A 17,068-nucleotide genomic window follows, 5' to 3' on the forward strand; every position below is an offset into this window, starting at 1 on the left:
TTTCCTTGCAAACATTGTCTTTATATAAAAAAGTGATTAAAAACAATACCAAATATGAATCACTTCTGCAAAGTTTAATGAGTGAGAAACATTCAACCAAGGTGGCTTCTCCTTGGAAAATTCTACAAAAACTGAATTATATAAACAGTTACTTATTTTGATAGAAGTTCCACTTATAAATAGCAGCCATGACTTACTGCCTACAAAATTGCAGGCTGTCACATTTCACGTTTAGGATTCAAATGTTAAGCTCCAATTTTCTAGTGTGTGCTGAAGAAAGGCATACAGGTAGACCGGTTAGTTGTCCCGTGCTAAGGAAACAGCTGACTTCCATGATCTCACCACTCAGGCAGGTACAGACAACTGCTGGATTTAAACTAGTGGGTGCTACATTTACATTTTTTGTTTAAAGAGGAACCCACATTAACACCGAGAGGGGCAGAGGCTGCAGGACTGTACTGAGGCTCTCCTGTGCTCACAGAGTATCTGACACAAGAGACAAGCTATCACAGGATGTTAGTGTTAAGAGACTTTCAACATGAGAACCTGAACGAACGTGCTATTCCAAGGGACTGAGACATCCTTGCTACTTATTCAGTTGTAGTGAAGTAGTGTTTTCTGAGGTCTAGGTAGCGAGTCTCAGAGTAGAGGGAGCAGACACATGTGTAAATTGGGGATGGTGGACCTGGCATGTTGTTCCTAACAGGTGACTAGTGGCACTGGAGTGGACGGAGGGTGAGAACGTGTTAATAGTGGATTCCCTATGTTGGCCTGGGGAGAGCGACTGCCTTCCGTGAGGACTTCAGAAGGCATTCAAGTCCGTCACTCCCAGGAACATTGGGCTGCCTGCAGAAAATGTGATCAGGACCAGTGGTTTGAGAATTCTAGACCCAAAAGTTAGAAGAGAAGGGTGACATTGGAATTAAGAAGAGTTAACGTTTTGTTTCTTCCTGGGCAGGAAGAAAGCTTCCCAAACTTGCTACTTTGGAGAAAGCTGGCCCGAGTTCTGGGGCCATTTGACAAAGTGGAAGTCTGGTCACTGGACTAAAAAAGAGGCGGGGATCTGTGCCGCAAAGTAGCATTCACAGTTTCACCGAGCCAGGGGGTGCAGGGTGGGGTTTTTGTGGGGAGGGAGAGAAGCTAATGACAAGGCCAAATCCTAAGACAGAGCTTGTCATGGAGATTACCAACATGCTGGCACGTTAACTCCAGAGAGCCGTCTTCCGCTTAACAACCTGGTACACAACCCAGGGACTACACAGGCTGTCCCAGCCTCAACTCCAGTTCTAGGATATAAGAAAACCTTTCTCTCATGTTTGCTCTCCCCCTTCCCAAATCTCCCAGAGTGACCCAAACTTTTCCTAATTATGAATGAGAAAGAAAACACCAGAACGGATTTTGATGCAGCTGCTTCAACCCAGGGACTTGGGCATGAACTCGGCCTTGCACCCACACAGCTGTCTCTGGAGACTGAATGTTCAGTCTGATGCCTGTGTGGCTGCCTGGAGCCCTGGGTTTGAAAACAGACCTCTTACTGCACCAGGCGAACTCCCAGCACAAGCCATACACCTTAAGATTAGGAATGCTTTTGGATGACCCGCCCTTCTCTTCCAGAGAATCTTCACTGTAGAATCTCCAGAACAATAAAAAGACACTTGACCTCAAGGAACGTATAGTTTGCCAGGCAGGCACCTCAGCCACTAACAGACATAACAATCCTACTTTAGCAGCTATTAAGACACTTGAGTTGTTTGTTCCTGCCTTCTTGATGCTGACTGGAACCAACGAGCAGACTGAGAGGGGCTCAGTAACCCCAAACTGCAGAACGAACGGGGAAGAGTTTGGAAAAGAATGGTGTGGCGATGGCCAAGCCCTGGCTCTGACAATGCAGACAGAAGCCACCACTTTCGGCTCCAGGGCATCGAGGGCAGCAGGCATAGAAAAGCTGGCGAAATCTAGCACCGTTCTCCCTCACGAGGGCTCACGAAGGGCGCCTCTGGGATAACTCACGCCCGCACAGCCGGAAACGCCAGGAGGGCCACACGTGCTGCAGCCGCGCCCGCATGGCTCTCCCGGCAAACCGACAAGAACGTGTTTGCTCAGTTGTGAGCCTCACCCACAGGCATCTCCCACCTCGAAGGCAGGGGTGAGAGGTCTGGAGAGCGTTTGTTTTCCCAAATAAGGGAAATGAAACCATCGACAGGCAACACCCTCTCTTTCTCCCACTCCTTAATGATAGCATCCTTAATTAAGCCAGCTTTAAAGGACTAAAATGAATGCCTGGAGGTCAAAGGTCAAACCAATGGTCTACAAATCTTAACAGAAGTTATATATCCTATGTCCCTGAATAAAACCCCAAAATCATCAATCCCTGCCCTCCCTTCCCAGTGGAATAGATTAAAGTCCATTTCTTCTTTTCCACCACAATACGTGGAAGACAAAGAAGCTTAGTGTGAGAGGGAGGAGCCTCCTGGCTCATCATTAAAAAATAAAGATCTCTTTCTCTGAGTTCACCTGAGGTTGTATAAAAATTCTGTTTCAGTTCTCCTCGGTGTCTGCCTCCAAGGGTTCGTCTTCTAAGCCAAAACTCAGCTTGTCAGCTAGTCCCTCAAACTGCTTGCCCAGACTGCCTGCAGAGTCCACGAACATGTTAGGGATGTCTTTGCCAAAGTAAATCTTGCTGTTGGAAGCAATGGCCTTGTACTTCATCAGCTGTAGATACTCAGGGGTCAGCTTCAGCTGTGAAAAAAGAAGGAGGAGAAGACTTAGGTGGAGCCCTGCATGGGCCAACGGTGGGTGGCGCTCCTTCACTGGTCATAAGGAGAGGGTCCCCGTCAAAGACATATGCTCCCTCTACTTCTCCTGGTCTCACCGTTACATGAGTAACAGGGCAATCACTTCTGTAGGAGAAAGTAATCGCAGGTTTTCAAGGTCAGAGCTGCAGGAGTTTCAGGAGTCTCTGTGTTTAGCCCAGACACTGCACGTCCCCAAGGCACTGCCAAGGACAAGGGAAGTGCCTGCCCCGCGCAGCGCAGGAGCCACTTCTGGCCACGAGGGGCCTTGGGTGGCGGGGGGTCTCCCAACACGAGGGGCTCTCAGATGGTACCAGCCTAAACCCAAATACATGTTCTCTTGAACAGGCGGCCCTGGGCATTCACCTTGTTTGCTTCAGCAATTTTCATGGCGGTGTAGCACTCAGCATCGGCCTTTGCCTTCTCCCGGGCCAGGAACGCAGCATCTGCGGGGAGAACGCAGTGAGCCGCAGTGCGGAGGATCCCAGGGCGCTGGGTCTGGTCCCCGTCACCTTCCCCGACTGCCCCCGGCCTCGGGGAGACTGCTGTCCCCCTCGCCCTGGTTTCCACGTCTGTGGGATGGGGGAACGAGGGCCTTGCCGGCATCTCCCTGGGGCGGGGACTAGTCTGAGGAAGTCCGTTGGCGGCCCGACAGCTTTTCTGTTTCCTTTCTTTGTTTTTGCTGACTATGAAGTCCTGTTATTTTCCCTCAGAATGCCCTCTGTCTTCGGAGGGAAAGGACTGACATTCAGGCTGAATGCTACTAGGAGTACTGTCACCTCTACGGACATGTTTAATCTATACTCGCACGTAACTTTAAAACGCATTTAAGCCGCCTCCCACAATGCTTGTAAATGGAGAAGTGGTTCCGTTAGGTCACCCACATCTCCTTGGACAGCACCACGGAGAAAAGCACGGCCGCCCAGAGACACATCCTGCTCCTGCGCTCTCATTCCTTTCGTAGCTCGGCGTCTGGGGAGGGACCCTGCCTCAGCCTCCAGTCTGAGCTTTCCACCTCACCCCTCGTGTGCTGCACTGCAAAAGCAAGAGAGGCCTAGAGAAGGCTCTGAGTGTGGCCGGAGGCGGGTCCACCCTAACACCGAATACCACAAGCATAAAATAGTCCAGTTCCGCTCCAACTCCATTCTCCTTTTCTTTCCATCAGTCATTTCAAGAAGGTTCTAATTAACAGGGGGTAAGCTGGCACAACTCTGAGAGAGTTACCAGTTGTGGTCTGGACTAACACCTGTTTGAACTGAGACCTGTTTAAACTTCTACTATGCAAGCAATACACTTTCTCAATCTGCTGAGACTAGCTTTCTGCCAAGTCGATGCGCATTTCTGATATCCACTTCCTTGCCTCGGGAACGAGTCCGGTCTCACGTGAGTAGTATCTGCAGCAAAGGCCTGGGAAGGAAGGTCGGTCTGCGGGCGGGTTCTTACTGTGCACCCTCAGCACGACCCTGGGTGGAAAGAGCCCGCAATCTGGCTGGAGTTCTGGCTGCGTGAGGCAGACTTACCTGGTCTCAGCACCTGATGACACGTATTTATAAGAAATAAAATGTATTTGTTGTTTTGCTGAGTTCCCTAATGAGGAGCTGCTGATTTGTAAAACCTTAATTGGCTCCTCAATAAGCCCCTGCAAAGCCTGGCAGGTCCCATGATGCGTACAACTGGATACAGCACTTTGGAGCCTGAAGCCGGGCCCTGGGGTTCCCTTTTTGTCCTAGAATGTGCTTGATACTTACATACCACCCAAAGGAAAAGGTGGCTGGTGGGAATGAGCTAAGAGCTGAGGGACAGGGAATTGAAGGTGAATGATATTCAGAAAAGTCAGCAAAGGAACACTCCTCTCCAGCTCCAGTGTTGCTTATACTGAAACGTATCTTCTTCACACCCAGCTTAACATGCACAGGGTCCCTGCGAGCAGACTCACAGGCCAAAGCTATGGTGTTCGCTGACTTCCAAGGAGGGCGTAGGTAAGGTGTAGGGGAGAGGGCTGCTGTTTTGTCCTGTTTTTTAGTTTACTTCCAACGCCAGACTGTGAGCTCCAAGACAGCAGGGACTGTGTGATATCCCTTTTTCTACTGCCTAACGCAAGCGTGCCCAGTGGTGAGGAGCTGACATTTGTTGAGTGAATGAATGCTCCCTGATGTGGAAAATTAATGCCAAATTTGCCCCACAGCGAAAGCACAGAGAAAAAGTGATGCTGCAAAGAAATCGAGAGATCTTAGAACAGAGGTTAAAGGGCAAAGGAGATGACGTTTTCAGCCCCTTGACACGAAGTGGGGTCTGAGGAAAATCTAGGTATTCATTTCACTTCTTACCTTCAATTTCTGAAATCTTCTTCTCGGTCTCCTTCTCCATCACCTTCTGTCCATAGGTGATTTCTGCAACCTGAGCCACTTTTTCTGCCTCTGTATGAACACAGTTGAGAAAAGGCTTAGAGCTCTGATATTTCAAGGGTTTGACTCAGTTTCACCTTCCCCCTGAGCAGAGGCCCTGGTGCGTGGGCGTGGGTCGGCTCAGATGCAGCCCCAGAGGACGAGCAGACAGGCGTGCGTGGGCCGAGACGGAGGATACCCGTGAGCACAAACCACGGCATCAGCGCAAGACAGTGACTGGGGAGCTGTGGGCTCAAGGGACGGCAGTTGTCACTCTGATTGATTCAAGGAACAAATCCTAACTTCTTTCTTAGATCACGAGGGTATTTCTCCTAAAGGAATATTTTAAGGAATGAGGTACTCTCTGAACAGCTTATTCCTGCCACTTCACTTCAGGAAGCAGGCAGGTTTGTTGCCGACAGTGTAGTGTAGAGTTAAGGACGCAGGTTCTGGAGCGGAGTCCCACCACTGCACTTGCCACATCGCTGTGGGCACATTATTCACCCTCTCTGTGCTTCCTGCTCTGTGTTCCAGCTCAGCAAAGCGGGGTTCAAGTACGCGTCTGCCTCACGTGCTAGCTGTGAGGAGTGAGAGGGTTTAATGCAAGTGCTTAGGAAAGTACATGGCTCGCAGTAAGTGCTCAGTAAGTGTTAGCCTTCATCACTGTGAGTGAACAGTAAGGGCTCCTTTCATTTAAGATGTACGTGGAAACTTGAACTTACTGCACTGGCCCCAATCTGACAACGTCAGCTTTGCTTCTGGGAATCTAAGAGCCACTCCTACGGGTGGCAAGGGTTTGTAGAACCATGTGGTCTAACTGTGCCGGAGGCTTCCTGGACTCTTCCCACCACCCCCAGTCCTTCTGGCCTGAAAGGGGATCAGAGAACCACATCCAGACCAATGAGGGCCTTCTTCCGCTCTGTCTCGGCTTCTTTTTCCACCACCTTCTGCTTCTGGGCTGCAATGAGAAGCTTTGTCTTCTCGCTTTCCCTGAAGGGGAAAAAAGTATGCAGTTGTGAGGTCGCTATGGAAGAGTTTCTGAGGAACTTCAGTGTCCCCTGGAGAAGCTGAACTCTTCTGCTGAGACAGGGAAAACCCTGATTTCTTACTCTCTCCTGGCTGGTGGTTCAACGTCCCGGGTGAAAGCAGATCTGTTGCAGACATGGCTCACCTCCTCCTCCAAAATAACTCATTTGTGGGAAACAGAGCATCATTTACTTCAGTAAAATGCACCTGCTGGCCCACTTAATCGTCTTTGCCTCCTATCTTCTCTGGCATGAGCCTGAAGCACAGACAAGGCCCCCGGTCCCTCTAAAAGCATCCTTGCTCCAGAGGGCTTCTCCATGCCACTCAGGCACAGATACGGAGCCCAGGTGACCGTCCTGGCGTGCCTGCTCCACCCCACAGTGCCATGGGCTGTGACAAACACTCAAGATGGGAATGAAAGCCTGGCACAAGTGAACGCTGGGGTGGGATGAGCTGGGAGAGGGTGGTGGTTTCAGCTCAGGCACAGGATACTCACATCAACTCGTAGTTTCTGCGGATCGCCTCCGGTATATTGGGCTTTGTCACCCGCACAGCCTGCAGAAGGAGAAAAACAGCACCTGATGGGAAGTCAGGGAGGCGAGGGACCTAAGCAGCTTCCTTTGGTCCTTGATCTTCCTGCACTGAAAGGACATCCCTTGAAGGGGTGGGGGTGCACCTTCATCAGGGGACACTCCACAGTGGCAATGCTTACCTGGATGACGAGCCCAGGGGCCATGGAGGTCAGGTCCTGTTGCAAAGCCAGTTTGAGATTTTCATCAATCTGATCTGCAACCCGGAAAGACAGGAAAAGGGGCTGTCACGCTTTCTAGGCAGGTGGAGGGAAGTGTGCATGGAGAGTTAAAGCTAAAATACCTGTTCAAGAATGCGTCTCGCAGGCAAAAGCCCCTCCCCAGGCGAAGTGCTCATCATAGCTCAGAAACCTAAAGTCCCCAGCAAGACTCCGGAGCAACGTGCCTCTGCAGGCCCTCTACCTGGGCCAGATGGGAAACTCCTTTTCCTGGGGTCTCAAGACAGGATCGCCTGGGCTGTTGAGAATATCGACCTTGCCCAAAAGGAAACAGCTTTTTTTTTTTTAAACAAACAACAATTCTAGCACATTTTTTTGTATTAGGCAGCAGCCTTTCTCCAGATAACAGGAGCAAAACAGAAGGCAGGCACCCGGTCTTCATGGAGAAAGGAGATGGAATGGCTGTTAGGTATTTTGAAAAGAGCCGAGCACATTAAATCTAACAATTTTAGATGTTCTCAAAAGAAAAACAGATTCTGACGTCAAGGTAGCCCCAAGGAAGACTGTTTCCATTAGGAACTCCATCAAATAACACGAGGGGAAAATAAAAATTTACAGTCTTGGAAATGAGCCCAAGTCTTTTGATGTGTTGTTTGCTTTGGTCCCGACTCCTCCGCCTGGAATTCACATGTGAGTCATTTCACAGACAAGTGTAGGAAGAACTATAACTGATCCCCCTTCCAGCTGCGGTCCCAGGACCGCAGCACCAGGCTGCCTTTTTTGGCCTGCGATCCTCAGCAAGATCCCGGAAGGGCACGGACAGAAGAGTCCACGACACCAGGCTGGGGCATCTGAATCCCCAAACAGGGGCCTCTGAGAAACAGAAGATCTAACTCCTGCCTTTTACAGGTGCCCAGACTGAGATCTGCAGAGGTTGAGGTGTGCTCAAGCCGTTAGTAGGCAAGATAATGAACTTGTTTTGTAATGTTTGTAATGTTTGTCTTGTAATGAACTATGTTTTGATGTTTAGGGCTTAAAATGCTACCTTTTCAACCATCATATCAGCGAGCAAGGGGTTTGGATGTCCCCATGTACTAGAGATGCTCTCACAGGGCTCTCAGCTCTGCGGGAGAAGTGCCCGTCAAGGTAGGACCCTGTAAGGGGCAGTGGCCTAGCACTCTGACAGCTAGAGATGAGTATTACATTTCATAGTTTTTAGTCTGAATAGGACGCCCACCAAACTTTAAGTGAGATGGCCCGTACCCTCCATAAGTTAGTAATAACAGTCATTTATCAGACACAGTTATATCTGAGTCGAGGTAGAAACCTGTGGCTGTGGGCTAGTAACTTTCTAGGAAAATCTGAAAGGAATATTTTGAAAGGTGGTTTACCAAAGTAACACTGGTAACAAGTTGCTTGTGTTACAGTTATGCTAATGAATGCTGGCTAAGGTATATTATTAAGTATACACCAAGAAGTTCTTCAGGTAAACTTTTGAACAAATACTAGGTTACATACATATATAGTATATGTGTGTGTGTATATATACACACATATTTAAATCCTCACTGGAGGATATGCTTTTCTTCCATTGATTTTAAAATCTATTTTGTTTATTTCTACAGAGAGGTGAAGGGAGGGAGAAAGAGAGGCAGAGAAACATCAAGACGAGAGAGAAATATCAATTGGCTATTTCTCATATGCCCTCTGAACGGGGACTGAACCTGCAACCTAGGCATGTGCCCTGACCAGGAATCAAACCGGCAACCTTTCGCTGTATGGAATGATGCCCAACCGAGCCACACTGGTCAGGCTCTTCCACTGATTTGAGAAAGACAGAGAGGGAGGAAGGGAGGGAAGGAGAGATAGAGAGAAACATCAATGCGGAGAAACATCGACTGGTTGCCTCCTTTACACGCCTGACCAGGGTTCGAACCCACAACCTAGGTGTGTGCCCTGACTGGGAATTGAACCTGCAACCTTCTGGTGTATGGGATGATGCTCCAACCAAGTGAGCCACCTGGCCAGGGCTGGATAATATTTTCATAAAATGGGCAAAGGAGATGCATCAGAGTAAGCAGGGATGAGAATTATGCAGTTGTGTTGAAAGTCGGGGCTAGGAGTGCTGAGAGGAGGGAATTACAATAGAAAAAAGCCTTGATGGTCAAAGAATAGGATTAGAGATTCTAGTTTCTCCTTTATGGATGCAAATATATTCTTAGCAAAACAGTGCTGCTGACAAGACTGAACTTTAAAAAGAAAAAAATTTCAAAGCAAATATATTTTCTAGCTCCTTTGTACAATACAAGAAGCTATACTTTATTAAGCTACCATGTTGATCTCTAAGACAATAAAAAGTTTTTTAATGCAAAACAATTTCACAGTTTAATTTCCTCTTCATGGCAATTAGAGATCCTTTGTTTTTTGTTTCAAATGCTTTGAAATGTTCAATTAGTGGTGCAAGTTTGTAAACAATAGCTAGAGAGAAAAAAAATGATATTTATAAAGTTGTTTGATGTTAAAAAGTAGCAAATTTACCAAATTTTTCCTAAAAGCACAGTGAATTCAAACCCAATAAAATAATCTAAACCCTATAGAGTGAATTTAGATTCATTTTCTACTGCTGAAAATTAAAAGTGATTCTGATGGTTTCCCAAATCTGAAACACAGCGCAAAAGGCTGCCTGCTTAATTAAGGTCATTGGCAACATCAGTGACTCCTCCTTCTGTCTGCTCTAAAAAACGTTCCCACTCAGGGTCCTTTTTACGGAGATTCTTGGGAAAAATCACTGTCCAGTCCTAGTATCAAGAATAATTGTACTATGGGCTGAAAAATCCATTTACTTCCAGCACTGGTACTAGAAAGCTTCTAGCAGTAAGTTTATAATAGAACATTTTACCATAAAAGAGCTATAACAATTACTGAAATGTTTCCTTTCTTCGTCGCTAAAGTTAGGCTATGTTTACTTAGGCCAGGTAAACGGACAAGAAATGTTTACTTATGTGTGTGAATCCTTTTAGTCTGAAGCTTTTCCCTATTCATCTTTATAGGTATAGGGTAAACAAACAAACAAACCAAAACCCCCTACAGAGGTTCTCGGAACTGTAAGTAGCTATGGTCCTTGTCCCACTCCCCTCAGCCTTGGCGGGGTCTTTCCTTCAGTATGGCGTGGTGGAAAGCATACAAAGTGAGGTCCGCGAGAGGGAGGGTCTAGCTTCCGCTGCTGTCAACTAGCTGCAGGACATTCTTTGCGTGTAGGTATGCTTATTTTAAAACAAGGATGTAGGGCTGGATAATCTCTCAGGTTCCTCTAGAACTGAGCCTGTTTTTGTCTCAGAATGAGGTTTTAGGGGCCGTGGAAACAGAGTTCCATCCCAGTCCTCTGATTCAGGCCAGGAGTGAGTCCTGTGGTCCATAGCTCCTCCCACACCCATAGCTCCACCACTCTCATGTTCTTCCACTGTCACCAGCATTTTTGTGGAATGCCCTTCGTGACCACTTCCTGAGCGCTGGGTCTTTTAACCGCTCCGGTCCAGCAGTACCCACCTGACCCTGTGCACAGCTCAGAAGTAGGCAGTGGGGGGAAGCAGGGCTGCTAAGGCATGCTCTGATCAGAAGAGACTTTCTTACCAAAGAGCTCAATGTAGACCTCTTGAAGCGTGTGTACACTGCAGAACTGGTTCAGCTCGTGGTGGATCTTGTTGAAAATGAGGGCCTTGTCGTAGTCAGCAGTGTAGTTCTTCACTATGTCATACACTGGGGGGTGGGGAGAGGTTTCAGAACGAGAGAAGGCAGCGCGTAAAACTTGCTCAGACAGAGCAGTCTTCCCTTCCCGAGGTGCTGTGACAGGCACTGGGGTGGCATGCTGGGGACGGTAAGCTGGTGGTGGGGGGTCAAGTGGAAAAACACACCTGCATTCGGGATCAGGAAGTTCACCACTTCGATTCTGTCAAAGTAGATCATCACACCGCCACTGTGAGAGGAAGGATGGACAGAGAAGTCACTAAGGAGCTCTGGAACAGAGTGCAGTCTCCTAGGCAACCTGACATGCGACTCGGCACAAAAGGAGAAGTATGCGTGAGAGGTCGGAAGGTGTGTGGATCTAGAAGTAGGAGCTTCTGAGCTTACAGCAAGAATACAATCTCCTGAGAAATCACACTTCCTAAAAGTAATTCCACAAAGGAAAAAGCAAAACATTTGATACACCAGTAAGAAAAGAGTAGTGCATATCTCTGAATCTGCAATTGTTTTGACAAAAATGGTTGAAGGAAGAAGACCAAAGCAGGTGGAGGAGTTCTAGATCACGAGAGGTCGCCGTGGAGTTCGCGGACAGTCTCCTCCCACTGTGTGCACCATCGCTCTAGTCCAGCACTCCCCTTCCTCCAAGGAGTCATTACGCAGAAATTTCAAAGATACAGAAAAGTTGAACTAAAATCCATTTACCAACACTGAAATTTAATAGTTAATATTTTACCTTACTGATTAATCTACTTTTTTTCCCCTGAAATCTTCAAAATAAGTTACACTCATGACACTTTACCCTGTAACACTTGGCAACATCACCTAGGTGTAATGACATTCTCCTCCAGAGTCACAAAACCATTCCCAAAATGAAGGACATCAGCAATAATTCCTTAACATTACTGAACACCCGGTCACTCCAACCTCCCCAGTGATTCCTATTATGGGCTGAACTGTGTCCCTCCCAAACCCCTCTGTGGAAACTCTAACTCCCCATGTGACTATATTTGGAGATAGAGCCCTTAAGGAAGTAATTAAGGTTAAATGAGATCATAAGGGTCAGGCCCTAACCGATTAGACTTGTTAAAAAGAAAAAAAAGAAAAAGGACACCAGATGTCGCTTTCTCCTCTAATGTGCAGACAAAAGGCCACGTGAGGACACAGCAAGGTGGCCATCTGCAAGCCAGGAAGCCAGGCTTCCCCAGCAACCAACCCTGCAGGCGCCTCGGGCTTGGACCCGGAGCTTCTGTGACCGGGAGAAAATAAACTCCTGTTGCTTAAGCCGTCCAGTTATGGCAGCCTGAACGGACCAATACAATTTCATCAATCTTTCACAGCCGTTATTTTTGGACCAGTTTCCAATTAAGGCTCACCACTGCATTTGTTTGTCTTTTAAGTTTCCTTTTCACCCCAACGCCCCTCCAAATACAACTCTGTGCCAAGATCAGACCCATTATCCTGTGTGGTGTCCCAGTTCTGGGTCTGCCCAAATGTTTCCCGTGGCGTTTGCTTTGTGCCTCTGTCCCAGGTTAGACCTTCTTTCCTCTTCAGCGGACCGCTACACTGATGCTATCTTTGGACTTCCTGCCACTAAGGGCCCATCCCCATTAAGCCATTCCCTATAGTTCGTTATACTAAAGTTATCTTCCTCTGTGAACTCATTTATCTGCTAAAAGCCTTTAGAGGATCCTTACGTCTAACAGAAAAAGTCCAAATTTCTCACGACATGTGAGGCCCTCCCAAACCTCACTTCTGTGATTCTCTCTACTGCACCCCTCCACCCTCTAGAATCAGAACACAGGGAGCCAGTGGTCAGGAAACTTGGTAAAACCAGAGGGTACCTCCCTGTTCACCATCTCTCACTGCAACCACCCCACCAGCCAGCCCTTCCTCTTATCTGGGCTCAACGGTTTCCTTCCGGGCACTTTACCTCGTCCCGCACGGCACATTCTTCACCTCGTCCGTCTGCAGCGTGGTCTGGAAACAGAGGAGACACACAATGCTGAAAGACGGGCAGTGACAAAAAGAGTAACTTAGTTCTGGAATTCTGAATGGCCTTGTCCCTGCACACCTGTCCGGGTTGAACTTCGTCTTTGGTAAACATGAACACCCCTCCGTCTCCTCCTGACTTGCAGGGTGTGAGACTGACCCAACGAAGGGGCCGGCCAGCCTCCACTGCAAGTGAACCACGATGCGAACGAGCTGGGTGGTAATGGTTTAGGGAGAAAGACCCTGGACTAGGAACCCTGTGTTTATTTCTACCTCTTCCACTTACTGGTCTTGAAGCAGATTCTGTACTTTAACCCGTCTCCGCCTATAAGACCTGCTCAGCCCACCCTCAGGATTACTGTGAGGTCCAAATGAGACAATGGGCATGTGTGCACCTCCAAAACCATAAAGCGGAGTACATGGCAGAAGAAACTCACAAGGAAAATGCTGAGGAGGTATCCCAGGATACTGGACACACTTCAAAGACCACGGGTCTAATTTGGCTAGGCTTTAGGTCTGTCATAAGTAATCCTACTCCTATCTGAGATGTCATTTCCCTTCACTAAGTTCAACTTCCCTTGCCCTCCCCAAAAATGATGTTCACATCTCTGACATTCAAATAAGAACCAGCGACATTACCATATTTTATTTCTATCTACCTTGGTAGCCTGTGATTTAAAACACAGACACAGACACCCTGCTTTCCCCTTTACACATCCAAAGCAGATTCTCCTCTGGCTTTGTCTGGAAGTGAAGAAACACTCCCAGTCGGGAGGCAAGGACCCCAATCAACTTTTTTCAACAATCAGGTGAAGCTCCAGAGTAAATGGCCCATGGACCCTCATTCTTCACATATAAAACTTATTCTTAAATGATTCCTTGAAAAGGCATTATACTCATCCAGCAGCTGAGTAATTCCAAACCATGCATTAGTCACACCCCCAGTCCGCAGTTGTCCGGCCCTGCCACACAAGCCAAGCATACCTGCACAGACTTGTACGAGGTGATGAAAGGGAGCATGAGGTGGAAACCAGGGCCGCTGGTGGAAGTCAGCAGGGCGCCGCCCCTGCAGAGGAGAGAGGGAAGTCCATTTAGCAGGAGGTACCTTTCACACTGATACTCTTTGGGCAGCTTTCCCAAAAGTACGAATGTTTCATAGAGAGTGACAAGTGCCAGAGCCATGCCCACAGACCCCTCTCTTCCTCCCAGGCAGACCGAATATTCTAGGAAACCCAATGCTTAAACATAAAACCACAATTCATGCTCTTGCAGCGAGGAAAATAGGCACATAGGCTAAGTGGAACAAAGACAGCAGAATCCCCAGCTACATGTGAGAGGAAGTCTGTTTTACTCTGTAGTAACTGTTGAACTTGTGGCAATCCATTGGGGCACTTAAACCCAGTAACTCAGTTATCAACCGACTGCACTGATGTTGGATTCCAGTGACATCAACACCAAAAGAATAATTTTAAGTACACTTTACAAATAATTTTCATGTATTTTTTGGCAGCAGAGTCAAAGTCAAGATAGAGTCTAGAAAGAAAGTCATCTTTCTATTCAAGTTGTATGTAAATGATAATAAAAAGCCTTTTTTGGGGGACATATAAACAGAAGGTAGGGAGAAATAATTAAAGGGGTATGAGAAACCCAGAAATAAGCATCATAAGGCACATAATAAGGTCATAAAGACTTAAAAAAGGTTTTATTTATTTACTTTTAGAGAGAGGGAGAGGGAGGGAGAAATAGAGGGAAACATCAATGTGGGAGAGATACATTGATCAGGTGCTTCTCTCACGCCCCCAACTGGGGATCTGGCCCGCAACCCAGGTGTGTGCCCCGACTGGGAGTCGAACCAGTGACCCCTCAGTTTGCAGGCCAGCACCCAACTCAATGAGCCACACCAGCCAGGACAGAAGAGGGTCATAAAGACTTAAAGCAAAAAACTTGGTTATGGAAGTTACTAAAAGGAAGGTAACCCAAGGCTTTTAATTGCTCCTTGAGTAACATAAACCAAGCTACAGGCTCTTTCATTTTTCCTGAAATGTTAATTTGAAAGAGTAGGTGCAAAATTCGCAGAGCAAGGCTGTCTTCTCCAGTTGCCTTCAAGAACTGGTACTCATCAGAGGCAACCCTGAGGCACCAAGATGCATAGAGGGATGCAGGAGAGAACAATGTTCAGAGAAAATCTGCAAGGAGCAATGGCTGCCTTCAGGTATTGTCTCTAAATCTCTCTATACACTTATCAATCACCATCCATCACCTTAGAATGCTAAATTTTAGATTTACATTTATGTGTAAGCGTATACACATACAACACATGTTCCCCTCCTCATGGCCGCCAACACAAAAGCTCAACCTGAAAGGCGTCCATGTTCAATAAAACATAAACGTGATATTCAGCAGAATCTGCTCCTCCCTGACTAGGAAAGAGTCATTTAACAGGAAGTTGTAAGCTTCTCCCTGCCTCTGCCTTACCTGTAATAGACCCCAATATGTCCCTCTTCTATCTTGTGCACAGCTGAGAAGAGAGATGCACAAAAGAAACTGGCAGCCACAGCCACAACTGCTCCCAACTGAGCCATCCGTGAACCGTTAACCTGGGGAAAAAGATACGGGAAAACGTGTCTGGTCTGCGGTGCAGGAGCCAAGCTAGGACAGCCAGAGTACCTCACCAGGCGGAGCTCCCTGGAGGCGGCTCCTATCCAGCCTGCTGTAGTATGAACACGAGGCTAGACCTACAGCTCTTCCTGTCCTTGCTCCCAGTCACCATTCCCATTCCTTAACTGTGGAATTCTGTTCCCCAGCTCGTGGAAGAGGCAGTGGCTCCAGATACAGCTGTGGCCCAGGGAGAACCGGTGCCAACTGGGCAGCGCTCAAAACACAGCCTTCTCTCCCTGTGAACACGACTGTGCCGTCCCTGGGGCCACTCACACCAGTAAAAGGAAAAAGAGGCAGCTGCGGTGTGTTGGCCCAAATTACAGAGGAAGTCGAGTGACAGGCAGTTGTGGCTTGTAATCCTGGTCAGAGCCTCCCGGTCCTAATTGCCTGCCACTTCAAAGGAAACCTCCTTCGGAGGCTGCAGCGACAGAGGCAGCATGCGAAGAGTTCCAATGTGGGACTCTCTGGCCTTCTGTCCACCTTCCCAGTTACACCTTGGGCTATAAACGAGAGAGGGCTCTGAACAAGACCGCAGCCACACTCCCTCCCACTTTCCTGTTACTTTGTACCTGACAGGTTCCCAAGCCCACGGTTAGAGAACTGGGGTTCCCCAGGGTGGGAAGATTCTGGACTCGTGTCCAACTGCGTTCGGGCACAAGGTTGCGAAAGAGTTGGGATCTAGAGACTCATTTCCCGAACACTGAATGATCAGGAAAAAGTAGGGTAACTGACACCACAGTTCACAATAAGGCGTGCCTGGGCCAACCCGCGCAGGGCGTGGATTCTGCCTCCTTGATCTAGAAGTTGGGCGCAGACATCTGAAAGGCGCTGATTTCACCGAGGTGGCCTCCAGCTACGGATTTGCAGCTGCCGTCCTTCCCTTTCGAGGTAACCCCCGCCCCACCTCGCGCCCTTTCCGAGGGAAGGTCGAGCATCCCAAGAGCCCTGGGTAGGAGCTGGGGCTCCAGGAGCCTCTGCTCGGTCCCGCTCGGGAGCTAGGGACAGAAAGAGATTCGGGGGAGAGGGGTGGCTCTCTCGTTCATGAGGAAGAGGCCGTTGGCGGGGGGCCGGGGAGTATAGCTCATCAGCTCGGCCGGGAGCCGCAGCTAGGCCCAGTGCACGCACTCAGGGGCGGGGGCCGCGTACCAGGCTGTCCCTCCAGGCGCTCCGTACTCTGTCCGAACCACAGTGCAACCGCAGAAACGGCCACACCCCTCAGCTCGCCACTTCCTTCCGGGTCCGTCGCTTCGATGACGCGTTAGTTCACGCGAGAAGACCACACCCCCTTGCCGCCCTACTTCGTTAGCTCCGCCCCCGCGCTCCGAATGGTTAGTGTCCGCGGGTGGCCGCCAGGGAGCGCCAGCGACAAGGGTCGGGCGGTCAGGGATTTGGGTCTAGGATTTCAGGGGTGGCGATGGTGCGGATCGCCTGGGGAGTGATCCCAGGGAGGACACGAGCGGTGCTGAGCTTGTTATTTTCCAACGTTTTGACTTTGGAGATTGCTCCGGATTCCCCTCCACGTTAGGTCATGACTGTCTTTTTTTTTTCTCGGAGCAGGCACTAGCGATTTGCAACAGTTTTTAGCCCTCTGCTCGCCTCTGTTCTGTAGCACCCCTCAACGAAATACATCTTTTAAATGTGCAGATCAGCACCATTACGTCGCTGATCAACAGTCCCTTACCTTCAAATTGTCCTGTATGCTTTTGTAGGATCTTTGGCCTTTGGGGTCC

At 48.5% G+C, this 17,068-nt stretch overlaps 1 protein-coding gene and 1 long non-coding RNA gene across 5 annotated transcripts in view; one reads left to right on the top strand and one right to left on the bottom strand.

Annotated features, from left to right (window-relative positions):
* Positions 1–16,591, bottom strand: ERLIN2 (ER lipid raft associated 2). 4 transcript variants are annotated; one of them, XM_045821228.1, is made up of 12 exons: positions 16,485–16,591; positions 15,156–15,277; positions 13,665–13,746; positions 12,622–12,668; positions 10,862–10,923; positions 10,581–10,706; positions 6,915–6,988; positions 6,699–6,757; positions 6,075–6,166; positions 5,120–5,209; positions 3,159–3,238; positions 1–2,739 (listed from the first exon to the last, which is right to left on the bottom strand). In XM_045821228.1, exons 2-12 carry the CDS (start codon positions 15,260–15,262, stop codon positions 2,539–2,541), a joined length of 1,020 nt encoding a protein of 339 aa, XP_045677184.1. In that variant the 5' UTR covers positions 15,263–15,277; positions 16,485–16,591; the 3' UTR covers positions 1–2,538. The 4 variants fall into 4 exon arrangements, with proteins under 4 accessions (XP_045677184.1, XP_045677185.1, XP_045677187.1 ...); XM_045821229.1 differs by lacking the exon at positions 16,485–16,591 and adding an exon at positions 16,095–16,473; XM_045821231.1 differs by lacking the exon at positions 16,485–16,591 and adding an exon at positions 15,908–15,931.
* The window catches only part of LOC123807420, a 23,324-nt gene continuing 22,363 nt past the window's right edge, over positions 16,108–17,068 (top strand). Inside the window, exon 1 of the long non-coding RNA XR_006783649.1 lies at positions 16,108–16,226. This is a non-coding gene — a long non-coding RNA (uncharacterized LOC123807420). The remainder of the gene's footprint in view (positions 16,227–17,068) is intronic.

The sequence above is a fragment of the Phyllostomus hastatus genome, unplaced genomic scaffold (assembly GCF_019186645.2).
Source record: "Phyllostomus hastatus isolate PE091 unplaced genomic scaffold, TTU_PhHast_1.1 phas_scaffold_46, whole genome shotgun sequence".
NCBI classification, from domain to species: Eukaryota; Metazoa; Chordata; class Mammalia; order Chiroptera; family Phyllostomidae; genus Phyllostomus; species Phyllostomus hastatus.

Excerpts from the sequence above, each read along its gene's own strand:
- ERLIN2 (XM_045821228.1), bottom strand. The coding sequence starts at position 15,262 with ATGGCTCAGTTGGGAGCAGTTGTGGCTGTGGCTGCCAGTTTCTTTTGT. Across the intron at positions 5,210-6,074 it reads GCGGAAGAAGGCCCTCATTG|AGGCAGAAAAAGTGGCTCAG; the intron begins GTCTGGATGTGG and ends GTGTTCATACAG. Across the intron at positions 2,740-3,158 it reads AAATTGCTGAAGCAAACAAG|CTGAAGCTGACCCCTGAGTA; the intron begins GTGAATGCCCAG and ends CTTTTTTCACAG.